The 15,475-nt window shown below is 43.8% G+C and overlaps 1 protein-coding gene across 1 annotated transcript in view; it reads left to right on the forward strand.

The window, feature by feature from the left end:
• Positions 1-15,475, forward strand: part of LOC140389828 (spermatogenesis-associated protein 16-like) — a 370,821-nt gene that overhangs the window by 187,386 nt on the left and 167,960 nt on the right. Inside the window, exon 8 of the mRNA XM_072474394.1 lies at positions 3,751-3,897. Within this exon, the coding sequence (XP_072330495.1) occupies positions 3,751-3,897 (147 nt within the window). The remainder of the gene's footprint in view (positions 1-3,750; positions 3,898-15,475) is intronic.

Genomic DNA, 15,475 nt, shown 5'->3' on the forward strand with positions numbered 1-15,475 from the left:
GAGGGACATTGAGGGACAGCAATATGTGACTTCCCCACAGCTCCAACCTGAACAATTATTTCCAGGAGCAGCAATCCACGATTACCATGAAGTTCATGAACAAGGTTCTACCAGGTATCATCACTCTAGAAGTAAAGAAACACGGACAGAACAGTCAAAAATGCACTCAACAGACAAGAATATGGAACACATGAAATCCAACCATGAGCGAGAAACATCGGATCGCGAGAGGTATGACAGCATGATAAGGAAAAAGAGGATCAAGTCTAGATCCAGGTAAGGGAACCATCATTATACATTTGGAAGAACCAGATGTTGAGTCACAAACTGACAACGTGCTAGATGCAGCAATTCTTACAGAAAGCCAGCCAAGTTAAAGCAAAGAAGGCCAAAGGGAGACTGCCGATCTGAGTCCGACAGTAACACAATCAAGAAGAGATTTGAAACCTCTAGATTGATTGGATTTATGAAGTCAGAGACTTATGGGCAGATAGGGAGGTATGTAAATATACATGTAAAATATATTTGGGCAAAGACTTGGGGAGAGATGCAGTGTTAGGGTGTTCAGGGTTGAAATACTTAATGTGTGGGACTGGAGAAACAGTTGGTCCCACAAGATGGTGCAGGAGACATGACCAAGAGTTGAGAGGGAGAATGCTCATGGCTTAGACTGAGTAACGCCTAGTCTTATATATTTGTATATAGTTATATTTATCCAATAAATTAGTTCTCATTCAGACATACCTATTTCTCAGCTTTTCTTAGCCAGTCACCATTATAGAACACTAAGATCCAGAAAGTTTGATAGTTTAGGCAGCGTTCATAGTGTTGGGTGCAAAGCACTTAAAAGCAAGCCGTGGGCCCACAGACCAATAAATTATTTTAACTAACAGGGCTTTCTTGTTAAATAATAATTATGTTTCTGACATAAGATCAATTTCCATCTACAAAGCATTCGTCCCCAAAGACACACAAGCCATAAATGTTGTTGATTTGGATAGTTCGTTGGAATACCGAAGGAATCAGTCATTAAAAGAGTTTACTCTTGCCCTTCACATCATTAATGAGGCATTCCAATGGGCCATAACCGAATGGCTAGCATCGGAAAGAGATGGCCTGCAGAAATTAGACAAATCTAACGAACACTCACCTGCTCTTGAAAATTGTGCTGAAGCCTCTGACAGCTGGAGCTACTATGGGGCCTGCATTGAAGGTCTTCTCACAGATCCCAGTGCAGTCCAGCTCCAGTAGATTCAAGGAGGCCATGCCCCCTTTTTTTTTTACTGCCCCAGCTGCAGGAGGATCAGAGATCTTGTGGCTTGGCACATTAGGGACAGGATGGAGGTCAGAGGTTGGGGGTGAGGTGGGGGTTGGTGGCCAGATGGGGTGTGGGTTGGAGGTCAGGGATTGGATGTTGGTGTTGGGGGGGAGGGGGGGGGAAATGTTGGGTCGAGGGATCGGAGGTTGTGTTGCCAGGTTGAGCTGATGGTTAGGGCATGGGGTTCGCTTGTGTCCGGTCAGATCTGCAGGGGCGATCAGTGGTCGGGAATGGGTTGGGCAGGGGGAATCTTTTGGAGTCGGAGTGCTGGGGAATATGGAAAAGAGGTTGGGGGGGTGGGGGGGGGGTGGGGGGGGGGGCGGTGGTCCCGTGGAAATTTAAAATAGTTTCCCAGAAGTTAGAAGAGGTTTTAATTCTTCCATCTATTCCGGGTATCTATAGCAGTAATCCTGATGGAACCATCTGCAGTTGGTGATTTAAATTGCATTTTCGAATGATTCCCAGAGCAGAAATGTGTCCAGAGGAATTTAGCACTTTTGGGGAATTGCCATGTAAATCCTTACCTTTAAAGTTCTGAAAGGGATTTCCCTCTCTTTAGGGTAGCCCCCAAATCCAACGCTGGGGAGCTGGGAATTTAAGGCCCATAGGATGCCTGGTCAGTTTTGGTCTCTCTCTCTCTGGAGAAGTCAGTTTAGTGCATTCTGCGCCTCTAACTGCCTGAGACACCAAAGTTTTACTCTCACTCCAACCAGTGAAGGAAGAGATGAGACTTCAGCTGCGGCATGGCATGCAACTTATTGTAAAGCCGAGCCAGGTTAGTTCAGGGACTGCTGAACTATTTCTAAAGTAAGTTCATCCCATTACAGAGCAAATCTGCAAATGTTATTTTTCATATTACAAGGAGAGATAGAAAGCAGATGAATTTTGGTATTTAAACTATGTTCTGTTCATTTATATATTTCATGAGAGATACATCAGTTTGCTTATAATTTATTTTGCCTCACAAGAGTGACTTAAATCTAACTTCTTAAAAGACAAGAGAATGCATGTGGTGGGGGGTATGATGGAATACTCTCCTCTTGCCTGAATGTGTTCCACTCCCGTAACACTCTCAAGAAACTCAACACCATCCAGGAGAAACTTGACCTCTTGAATGAAACCCAATCCACCACCAGTGCACAGTAGTTCCAGTATGTACTATCTACAGAATAGAATCATGGAATCCCTACAGTGCAGAAGGAGGCCATTCAGATCATCGAATCTGCACCGACCCTCTGAAAGAACACTTCACCCAATCCAACTCCCCGCCATATCCCAATAACCCTTCAATCTAACCTATACATCTTTGGACACTAAAGGGCAATTTAGCATGGCCGGTGCACCCAACCTGCACATCCTTGGACATCGATGTAGGCCCCGATCAGCTCTACACTGTGATAACTCATCAACAGCACCACCGAACCCCATGACAATCTAGAAGGACAAAGAGCAGCGGAACAATATCGCCTGCAAGTTCCCTTCCAAGTCACACACTAATCTGATTTTGAAATATGTTGCTGTTCCTTCATTGTCATCGAGTCAAAATCTTTAAACTCCCTATGTAATAACGTTGTGGGTGTCCTTCCATAACATGGACTACAATAATCCCAGAATTTGGCTCACCACTACCTTCTCAATGGCACTTAATGATGTGCAATAAATACTGGCCTTGCCAGCACCACACTCATCCCATGAACAAAGGAAGAAAACACTCCCAGGTGCTTCAGAATACTGGACTCCAGGACATCACAGGCATCCCTTAAACTCCGCAGTGATAGAGCATAGTTTCAGGATATATGCCATATCATATGATGTATTTCCCTTTTTTCATCATCAAACCCCGAGGAATGTTTAAGAACAGACAAATAGACATGGTCAATTCTGGCCCAATGTACTCAGCCAGCCCTCCTAGAATATGCCATGTTCTTGCTAAAAGGTTTGGGCTGTGCTGTTCCCAAAAGACAATTGAAGAATATGTGGCCTCAAGGAACTGCTTTTAATTTCTGGAAAAATATTTCCTGTTTCAAATGTATACTATGTTTTATTACACAAAAGTATCATAACAAAATTGACACATATTGTCTCCATGACTAATTGTAATGAAAAACATAATGTAATATCCAAATTCACTGAAGAGTTGAATAACAAACATGGGAATGCTTTTGCTTTGCCTTTGTTTAAATTCATTCTGCTATTACCAACAAATCTTCTAAAAATATTTTAGTGATATTAAGTACAAAAGGAACAATGTGTCTGCAAGGTGCACAGACAGGTGCAGGCCATTTGAAAATCGAGCTTACATTGTTGATATTAGTATTACTAATTTAGGAAATGCTTTAGGAAATGCTGGCCTTATCATTCATTTCAGTGAAGATAGACTTAAACTGCTTACAACAAGTAAAATAATATTGCGATATATGGTAATATTTCAGACCCTGGCACAAACCATATCCTGCCTCAAACTGTTGACTGGTCAGAAACCTTTTCACAACACTACATGCTGCTACTTGGTTTTAAAAATCCTGAAGATGGCAACTTTTTAGAAAAGATCCTAAACAGAAGATCACCAACATTCACAGGTACAATAAGTGATAAAGAAATTGTTGTAAGCACCGTTTTTCTGAGCTACCTGGGTCAGGGAATGTGCCATGCAGGGAACAAACCGGCCGTGCAAAAGCAGCAGCCCCTTTCTAAGAGGAGCATGTGCACATGCACAGCCACACAGCAGTCTTATAGAGAGTTCATACTATGCAAGAGAACAGTTTCAAACAATGAAGGGAAATTACAGGTAACATTGATTGTAAGTGTACTAACTGTAACATTTTGACAGGGATTCTTTAGAACGTGTGCTATAACTACAGCAAACAATTGGTGAAAATCCCAGAGAAACAGCACAAATTGCTGTTCTACTATTTCTCAGTGATTTCCGCTGATCTTCCCCAATGTTATGGTAGACAATTGAGGGACTCTTCATGAAACTTCTATCACAATATTTCGTTATATGACATTGGCTTAATATTAGTTGCATTAAAGTGAAAATCAGCCTAAGGTAGGTGGTGCCAGTGATAGAATATTTGACTGGGGTGGACGGAAAGAGAATTTATCTAAGCATAATTCTTATTAATGCTTGGAGGTAGAAGTATCTTTTAATGTTACTGCCATCAGTGTGATGTAATTTCAATGAACCATTTTCTCGTACATATGGCATCATACTTCTCAAATTGAATTTTGATTCCTTATAAACCAGAATCTACAATTATATGGCTTTTAATCCCAACAGAGACTTGATAGCCTTTAGAAATCACTCAATTAAACTCATTACTGCCTACTTCACTTTATGGTTGGAATTTCCCAGCTGTTCTCACTGGCAGAATCCTCTGGTCCCGCCGATGGTGAACCCCCGCCGCAGATTTCCTGCAGACAGTGTGACCATAGAACAGGAAAGCCATCGCCAGCCAGTGGCTGGCCACCTCCGCTGCCACGATATATGCCGCACAGGGCATGGAAACTCCCGCCCTATTTCTCTTCAAATTACTCCAGCAGAAGCCATTATGAATACACCACATCTCAAGCTGGGCCTGGATTGTGAATCACTCTGCTAAATTTATTTACAGAAATTAAGCAAGCTAAATTGCCCTTTAATGTCCAAAAGGTTAGGTGGGGGTTTCTGGGTTACGGGGATAGGTTGGAGGCATGGGCTTATGTAGGGTGCTCTTTCCAAGGGCCGGTGCAGACCCGATGGCCTTCTTCTGCACTTCCTCTACCTTGAAAAAACACTAGACCAAGGATGTGGGTTAACCAGCCAAGTTCGCTTGGTATCACTTCATAGTCCTTACTGTCCTCATTACTGCTATCATGTCTATTTTCCTTCAAAGCAGTCATATTCTGGGAAGTATTTGCACCTGAAGTGAATGGCAATGTGTTTATTGCAAGAGGCGGTAACAAATTACCTTTAGAAAAGACCAAATCACTCGCATCTTCCAATTTGCAGTCCTCTTTACTAGCTTTGGAAGAATTACTTACCAATCTTTCAAGATCAATGAGTGGCAGATCAATTTAGTAACAGCTGTTTATCATTACTTCATAATCAAAACCAAAATTGAATTCAGTACTCTCAACTGACTCTACATCCCTGTCATTACTATTAAATTTGGACTCCTCTTTCTTATGGTCACCTTTAATCGTCGAGTTCTCAGAATCTGGTTCGTTACTAGATTTTATCTTCAACCAGTCTCTGTGAGGAGTCACTCCTGTGGATAGAATTTTATCGGTATCAGCCGGATCAGATTCACTACCATTGTCACTTGATACGTGATTGATGTCTTTCAACATTTCTTTTGTTGAGTCATTTAATGCCCATTGAGTTTTCCGAACTCACACATGCCCTACCTTTCGCATCTCATGTGCTGTGTGCAGGACTTCCCTCAGACTCTTTGTAATCATGGTGAAGCTACAACCTTCATTCCTGCCAAATCATTCCCTAAAGTAAGTCTACTCCGTCCACTGGGAATCCTTAACCACTCCAACAACTACTGAACCTGACACCAAATCACACTCCAAATGTACAATGTAATTGGGATATAATCTCCACCTATCCCATTCACTAATACCTCGGCGTTCATTGAGCTCTTTGGAGGGAAAAGCAAATCCTTCTCCAGTAAGAGAGTTTGAGTTAGCACCTGTGTCTCTTAAGGTAGTTATGGGTTTGGCTACATCAGTTGAATAAAATGGGGTGACCTTTCCCTTAGACACAAACCCAGCATATCTCCCATCTACCTCATTTCTCACACCTGCTCTCACAACAGTATTTACCTCAGGTCTCCTTAGTCCAGTAAAAGTTACAGTCTTCCCTGTAATATTCTACACTTTTGTTCCCTTTTCAGAATCCTCCTTAGGAACTCCCATGATCAAAATATTTGTGCAAGGCTGTCAATAGTTCCTTGCGATTGGTTGTTGATTTCATCTATGCCTTGCATTAAGATAACTCAATTCACAAGATCACTAAACCAATATAAAAGGGCAATAATCTTGGCTTCCTCTGTTTTTATTGAGACCTGATGTACTCCAGAAATGTGAAAAATCGTTTCTCAAGACTGCCACATTTCCTGTTGGGGTTGGCCCTTTGATTAGGCCAAATTGAATTGAAAATGTTGAATTTTGATCCCTGTTGAAAAAATTTCAGTTGCAGCTTTAAGAGCTTACAGACTTTCAAGATGGCACTGCCATTGACTCCAAGACAAAGGGATATCTGCATTTGCTCATTTTGACAGGCTCTGCAAAATGGCAATGGCACGCTTGAAAAATCTCTCAATAGTGACAGTCTGGAGTTTCAATGCATTTGAATTGAAAGTTATGCTTGCCATTTTCCAAGCTGGACAATCATAACGTTCCCCAGAGCAAAAAAAATTAATTACTTTTTCTTATCTTACCAATTCAGAGGCTATGTGTTGTGGCTCCAACTGGGGAATTGGGTGTTACCAATGGGCTTTTCTTCAACAATGAATTAAAGGAAAGGGTTCTCAGGACTGGCTTCTCCTTGAAGGCTTTATGGACTCTGCGCTCTGAAGCTGAACTTGCAAGGGAGATTCAGTGGAGCACCCTGCTATCATAAAAATCTTTGCCTTCAGCTTCCAGGCCTTTTCTTTGGAGCATTTTCTGGTGAGGTTATTATGCATCCTCAGCTTCTGTGTGGAGCTTCTTCCAGGTCAGACTTTTTGTTGAAGTTTTTTCTTAGTCTTCCACCATTTTGACTTGTTTCAGCATTTTAGCGAAGTTGAGGGTTTTGATCCCCAATTGCCATCAGTCGGTTACAGAATGGTGCATTTTAAAGAGGTTTTTGTAATCTTCTGTAGGTTTACTGTAAGCCTATATTAACTGTTAAACTATTTACACATGCACAGTAAAGTGTACAGACAAGGAGCTATTTCCATGCTTAGGTCTTATGTGTCTCTGCTCAACATCACACTCGCCCCTGGGTCTGGGTCATGTGCCGTCTTAGATCACTGTGTGGGTTGTACTGTACTCAGTCCCACTTTAATCCTTTATATACAATAATTACCAACAGTCTGTAACATATTCAAGTCCCAATTTTAAATTGTCCTCGGGGTCCGTGGGAGACAGGAAGTGTTAGTTATAATGCTGGCATAGGGCTCAAATCAATTTAGCTCTTGGCTCTCATTACCATCTTACCATCTATCAGAATGAACTCCTGGGAAACCTGATGGGAATGACAAGGTGGTGGGTGGTTTGGAATAGCAATGGACCCCAGCACTACATGGTGAAATAGGAAGTAAGTGGAGGGCTTGAGATGGTATCTCTAAGCTATTGCCACTCTCGGGCTTGACTCCACCCTCACCCCCTTGGACGTCGCCTCGAAGAATGCTGCCCAGAAGCCAACAAGCCTGGGGCATGCCCAGAACATGTGGCCGTTGTTGGCTGGGCCTCCTTGGCACCATTCACATTTGGCCTCCACCTCCGGGAAGAACCTTCTCATTTGGGTTCTTGTCAGGTGTGCTCTGTGCACCATCTTAAACTGCATGAGGCTTAGCCTTGCGCAGGAGAATGTGGAGTTGACCCTATTTAGTGCTTCGCTCCAGAGTCCCCAGCTTACTTCCGTCCCTAATTCTCCCTCCCACTTCTGCCTTGTTCCATCCAGTGGTGATTCCCACCCCCTTCCAAAAAGTTGTCCGTATATGTCCTCGCAGTTCCCTTTTTCCATACTACCCGTGTCCAGTAGTCCCTCCAACATTGTTTCTCTTGGGGCTCTCGGGTACCTCGTCGTCTCCTTGCAGAGAAAGTTTTTGACTTGTAAATGTTGGAGTTCCTGTTTGTTCGGTAGTTCCAGTCTCACCGTCAGTTCTTCTAAGGTCACAAGTCTGTCCCCCATGCAAAAGTCCCTGATCACTAGCATCCCCCCATCCTGTCTACACCTCTTAAAGGTGGTGAATAGAATGGCTGGTGGGAACCTGTGGTTGTCATAGATGAGGGCCATGGTGGACACCTTGGGTAAACCGAAGTGTTGTCTCATCTGATTCCAGGTTCTTAGTGTTGCTGCTACCACTGGGCTGGATGTGTGTTTCGCCAGTGTGGATGGAAGCACTGTTGTGGCGAGGGCTTGGAGTGTCGTTCCTCTGCAAGAAGACTCCTCCATCCTCACCCCTTCCATGTTGGGTTCCCTTACCATCCCCTCACTCTCTCGGCTGTGGCTTCCCAGTGAGAGTATTACAAGTTCTGGTGGGCTACTTCTTCTCTGCAGTGTTGTCTTGGGGAAGCTTGGATTCTTCCCCCCCCCCCCCCCCCCCCCCACCCTTCCACACACAAATGCCATATGTCTATTCTTTGTAAAAAGCCTTTGGGGATGAAGATCTGTATGGATATAAACAGGAAGAGGAACCTTGGCAGTATGTTCATCTTGATCGTCTGAAACCCTTCCCGCCAGGGAAAGCGGGAGTGCATCCCATCTCTGCAGGTCCTTTTTAACGTCCGCCGCCAGACTGGTCAGATTCCACTTGTGGATCTGTGTCCAATCGTGGGCTATCTGCACCCCGGGTAACGGAATTTGTTTTGGGCTATTTTAAATTGGAGACCTTCCAGCTCTGTCCCTCCCCTGTTCGGGTTCACCGGTTAAACCTCACTTAGGGGCTGGTTTAGCACAGTGGGCTAAGACAGCTGGCTTGTAATGCAGAACAAGACAAGCAGCGCGGGTTCAATTCCCGTTCCAGCCTCCCCGAACAGGCGCCAGAATGTGGCAACTAGGGGCTTTTCACAGTAACTTCATTGAAGCCTACTTGTGACAATAAGTGATTATTATTATTATTATTTTGCCAAGGAGACCCCAAACTCTTCCAGGAGCTTCATGATTTCTTTCATGCCATTCTCCAGGTCCGAGATGTAGAGGGGCAGATCATCCGCATAGAGTGAAACTGTGCTCTCTGCCTCATCTTTGGCTTCCATCCTCTCGTGCCCCACGATCGCCTGGAGTTTAATTGCCAGAGCGAACATGAGCGGGTACAGCAGACATCCCTGCCTGATGCCTCTGTGCAACTAGAAGTATTCAGAGATGGTGGTGTTGGTCCAAATGCTCAACTTGGGGGCGTTGTACAGGAGTTTCACTCATGAGGTGAACCCCAACCCTAAGTCAAACCGCTCCAGTACCTCGATGAGGTTCCATTCGACTCTGTCAAAGACCTTTTCTGCATCCAGGGAGACGATCACCTCTGGCGTTCTCTCCCCGGATGGGATCAGTATCACATTCAGCAGCCGTCTGATGTTCGCAGTTAGCTGACTACCCTTGACAAAGCCCATCTGGCCCTCTGTGGCCACCTCTAGTACGCATTTCTCCAGTCTCTTGGCCTGGGCTTTTGCGAGTATTTTCACGTCTACGTTGAGCAGTGAAATGGGTCTGTAAGATCCACATTCCAACGGGTCTTTGTCTTTTTTGGGTATAAGCGAGAGGGAAGCCTGAGTTAGCTTTGGAGGCAAGGTGCCCCTTGCGAGCGAGTCGGTGAACATCTCCCATAGGTGCGGGGCGAGAGCCGGTGCAAGGTTTTTGTAGAAGTCAGCCGGGAACCCGTCAGGTCCTTGCGCCTTCCCCGCCTGCATGGAGTTGATGCTCTCCATGAGCTCTCCCAGTCCGATTGGTGCTTCCAGGCCCCTCCTTCTATCATCTCCCATGACTGGCATGTCCAGCCCATTGAGGAACCATTTCATCCCCAAGTCCTGTTGGGAGGCTTGGAGGTGTACAGTCCTCGGTAGAAAACCTTAAATGTTTTGTTGACTTCTTTTAGTTTGACTACCAGTCCGCCTCTGATATACTTGACATGGGCTATTTCCCTAGTGGCTGCCTGCTTTCTCAGCTGGTGAGCCAGCAGGCGGCTAGCCTTCTCGCTGCCTTCATAAAAGGTCCACCATGTCTGCTGGAGTTGGTGCTTCCTGGTGGATAGCAGGTTAAAGTTCAATTGTAGCTTTTTCCTCTCCACCAGAAGCTCTACCGTCGGGCCTCGGAGTATCTTCTGTTGGCCTCCAGGATGTAGTCGATCAGTTGCTGACTAGCCACCCTCTCTTCCTTGTCTCTACGAGCATTGAAGGCTATAATCTTCTCTAACTACCACCTTCAGTGCCTCCCAGAACGTGGAAGGTGAGACTTCCCCATTCTGGTTGTTAGTAACGTATTCGGCTATGGACTGTGATGTTTTCTGGCAGAACATCTTGTCGACCAAGAGGTCCATGGCCAACATCCATGTGTGGCATTGGGCACGGCCTCTTTCCAACCTCACATCCATGTAATGTGGAGAGTGATCGGAGATGACTAACGTGGAGTATTCCACTCTGACTATTTCTGGAAGCACCGATTTCCCCACTGCGAAGAAGTCGATACGGGTGTAAACCTTGTGTACTGGTGAGAGGAACGAGAATTCCTTCTCACCGGGTGCAGGAACCACCATGGACCACTGCCCCCATCTTTTCCATAAACATTCCCAGTTCCCTAGCCATGCCTGTCCTTTTCCCCATTCTGGGGTTTGATCAGTCCATCAATGGATCCTGTATGCAATTAAAGTTCCCCCCATGATCAATTGGTGTGTGTCGATGTCGGGGATTTCCGCCATGGTCTTCTTTATAAAATCCGCGTCGTCCCAGTTGGGAACGTACACATTTACCAGGGCTGCCGATGCCCCATCTAGGACACCGCTGACCAGGACGTACTACCCCCCTTGGTGGGAAACCATCTTTGTCGCCGTAAACACCATCCTCTTGCTTATCAAAATAGCTACCCTCCTAGCCCTCCTCCCATAGCAGGAATGGTAAGTCTGTCCCACTCAGCCCTTGCTGATCCTCAGTTGGTCCTTCTCCCTAAGGTGTGTCTCTGAAAGGGAGGCTATGTCAGTTTTCAAACTTCTCAGATGGGCGAAGATTCTGGATCTTTTCACTGGGCCTAACGTTCCAGGTGATAATTCTGATGGGGTATTTGTGTCCCCCTTTCCTGTGGGATCAATCATACTTACCTGGTGGATGCGCCCTTGCACTCCAGGGTTTCCCTTTGCTCGGGGGCCATCCAAAATGGCCGTGTTTGCCATTCACACCATGAGGCGGGGTCCCTGAAACCCGCAGTTTCCCTTCGTCCAGGGTGAACCCAACATGTCTGACAACTGTGGGTATGCCATGTGGGTGAGCCCCTCCACTCCAGGGTTTCCCTTTGTTTAGGGACCCTCCAAAGTGGCTGCTTATGGCACCATCTTGTTCCTTCAACCCAAACCTAACCTGCTGAAGCCAATCTAAAACCCTCCCCTTCCTTCTCATTATGTTCCCTGCCCAAGGCCCCCCTTCCCCCCTCTGTCCTCCTTTCTACACCCCCCACGCTCTCCCCTATTAATCCCCTTACACTCCCCTTCTTTGTCCCTGTGGCTCCTCCCCCCCCCCCCCCCCCCGCCCTCCAAACGCTCCCTCCCTGCTGGGAGATGGTCCTGACACTAGCTTTCCCTGCTAATGTGGTTACCCCACCTCCTTGGGGCTGATCTTACCCCCTCCCTATGTCTGATCAATTGCTGTCCCCTCTGCGGTGTTCTTTGTGTTGCTGATTTTGGGACGGTTGGTGTAGTGTTCACAAAGACCACAAATAGCACAAATAGTATAAATTTATTAACACTACTAATTTGGATTCAACACTTACTCATAGATAATACACAGTTGATAATAAACATGTAATCTACATTCATCTACTACTAATCTCTACACTATTGCATTAACTATGATCTGCTCTCACTCACACTATCTTTCCTTCAGTCTGTTCTCTAACTTTCTCCTCAACCTCTCACCCATAAAGCTTAGCATCAATGTCTTGTATACTTGTGCATCTAGCTCCCTCTAAAGGTTGATTTAGATATTTCATTAACCCTTGCAGTTTTTACATTTATGATAATGTCACATCCCCCTCCTTTCTTTGGAAAAAAGAAAAGTTATGAACTTTGTTACATTTTTTCTTTGAACATTACAGTAGCGAGCATGAAATATTAACTTGTATTTTTACATTAATTTGCAAAAAATATAACTGTTAAATCACATTGGTAATGACAGATGAATAGTTATTACAGTCATTACAAATTTAATCTGTTCGGTGGTCTCCTGGTTCTAGTTGATCTTAATGGTTTCAAATTATCTTCCAAATTGTCTTGACACATTGGTGATAATGATGGATTAGGAAAGTCAATGTCTTTGAAGATGTCATCCTGAGCAATAATGTTCTGAGTTGGAGATGGTACATGATTTTTTATTTGCAGTAATGCTCTTCTATTGCTTCTGAACATTGAACCTTGTTCTGTCTGAACCAAGTACGATCTGGGTGTGACTTGTCTTAGAACTTCAGCTACGTGTTGCCATCCACCTTCAGGATTTTGTATACATACGTAGTCTCCTTTTAATTTAGATAAAGGTGTTGTGTGCTTGTCGTAATACTCTTTTTGTTTCTGTTTTCGAAACCTTAGGCAGTTATGTATTTCTTGATGATCCATATTTTAAACTGATAACAGGGGGCAAATTTTTCTTCCCATCAACATCTGAGCTGGCAAGAAGCCTGATGTCAATGGGGTAACTTTGTATGTCAACAGTGCCAAAGATAAGTCTTTGTTGTCATCACTTGCCTTATTGAATAGTTGTTTGACTATTCCTATGCCTTTCTCTGCATTGATTGAGGATACAATGGGCTTGATGTGATGTGATTAATATTATATTGTTCTGCAAATTGTGTCCACTCCCAGCTGTTGAAGAGAGATATCCCCGGAGAGATATCAACAATGTTGCCTCTGCAAAATCCTGCAAATCCACTGGCAGGATAGGTGTACCAATGTGAGCGTCCTCTCCCATGCCGATATCCCCAGTGTAGAGGTACTGGTCACGCTCAATGGACAGGCCACATTGTCCACATACCCGACACATTGACCAGTGTTAGAGAAAACGTATAATGGTATTCCATGGCGAGCAAAAATGAATTTTGTTACTCGTATTACAGATCTCATCATTGAATCATTCAGCGTAATCACCTCGGGATAGTTGGAATAACAGACGATGATGATGAGATAGTCACGACCTTTAAAGTAGAACAGATCTATACCAACTTTGATACATGGATTAGTGATTAGTTCATTTTGTTCCAAACTTTCTTTGCATTGTACAGATTGATGCATTTGACAAATGCTGCATTCCTGCACATGATTGTCCACATCCTTGTTGATTCCCGGCAAGTACACAGATTGTCTTGCTCGTCTACGATATTTTTCAATACCTTGATGACCCTCGTGTATCTGTTCCAAGATACCCTGTCGGAGGCATGAAGGAATAACTATCCTGTCTCCTTTGAGTAGGAATCTATTAATTACTATGAGGTCATCTTTGATACTGCGAAAAGCTAAGCAACAGCCATTGGGCCAACCTTCTTTCAGGTAGATTTCTATATTTGTGGTGTACTGTATGCTTGTCTTAAGTACTTCTCAGATATGAAATTTGTGTGTGCCCCTGTCTCTATCTTAAATGGAATTTCTGAGCCATTTATTTCAAGTAGTACAGTCCACTCTTTAATTATCTTTGAGAGCCGTTGTACTGGCTTGTTATTGCAAAGTGGTGCCTTAATCCTAGTAACTGCATCAACCATGAAAGTATCCTTTAGCGTGTATAAGGAGGAATCTTCATTATCAGTTCAGATACTTTGTCCTTTTTCTTAACTTTCAACACTTTGGAACTTTCTGTCATCATGATGGGATTTTTCAAATTTGTTTACTGGAGAAGCTGTTGAGAAACGACACTGTGCTGCAAAGTGATTGAATTTGCAACAATTAGAACATTGCCTTTTGCCGGACAATTTCTTTTACTGCGGGCATGGCCGCAGTGCATGCATGTCGTCACGCTTGTGACGTCACTCTCAAAATCACTGCCAGCCGTTGTACTCGGTTTGCTATGCTGGGACACAGCATTAATTGAGTCAGCCACGTTTCCCGACTTTGCGGCTTTCCCGTTTGCTCTGAACTCCACATATTCAGAGGATGCATGTTTACTGGCTTTGCACATATTAATCGCTTCATCCAGCGACGGAATCAGTCGTCTTAGCATTTTTTCTCACAACAGTTCGTTATTTATCACAAATACAACTGGATGGCGAAGCATTCAGTCAGCAAGGGAGGAAAAGTTACATGACTACGCTCTTAACTTAAAAGCAGTAATGAAAGAATCTTCCAATTCTCCTTTCATATGCAGCCTTTTTCTGAACATATAGCGCGCATAGGTCTCGTTCACCTGCTTCTTGCAGGGTGCATCAAATTTCTGTAGCACTATATTATACTTTGTTTTATCCTCGCCTGCAGCAAATTCAAAGGAGTTATATAGCTCTAATGCTTGCATTGCAGCCAAATTGAGAAGCAACGCTATTATTCTCTGATCGGAAGCAGTTTCTAGCGTGGAGGCAGATAGGAAAACTTCAATCTGCTGTTTGAAGAAACCCCAGATTTGATATAGTTTACCGTTTGTTCTGAAGCAATCAGGCTTCTTGAGACTCTCCATCTTACGATTCGTCTTCTGTGTAGATTTTATGATCGTTGTAGCGGTATGATTGTTTTCTTCAATCTTCTTAAAGCTAACCTGTCTAATCTAACTGCTTATTATTTGTCGAAATACACTCCTGGTACCATGTGGGAAAGTGGTACCTTACTATTTAAAGTTTTCCATTCCTGGTAACAGGTGGTGTTCTTTATGTTGCTAATTGTAGAATGGTTGGCGTAGTGTTTACAAAGACTACAAATAGCTTTAAATTGAAGAAAGGTATAAATATATTAACACTACTAATTTGGATTCAACACTTACTCCTAGATAATACAGTTTTGATTTTTTTTTTATAAACGTTTTTTATTGGGTTTTCGAACATAGTATATTTACAGACGTACACAAAAGAGAAAGAAAAAATTGAGGATATATACACAAGATAAAAACAACAACGCTATATAGTTAGCAAAATCATGTGATTGACAAGCAAAGGAAAACATGTAGTGGGGGAGGGAAAATTGTGGGGTATATATACATTGTGGTACTGGGGAGACAGTTACAGTACATCTGTATGCCCATCTTGTGCATTCTTCCATTTTTATACTTTTTTTTTGTTCAGTGCAGAGAGAGTGAACA

The sequence above is a fragment of the Scyliorhinus torazame genome, chromosome 14, assembly GCF_047496885.1.
Source record: "Scyliorhinus torazame isolate Kashiwa2021f chromosome 14, sScyTor2.1, whole genome shotgun sequence".
In the NCBI taxonomy this organism is placed as follows: Eukaryota; Metazoa; Chordata; class Chondrichthyes; order Carcharhiniformes; family Scyliorhinidae; genus Scyliorhinus; species Scyliorhinus torazame.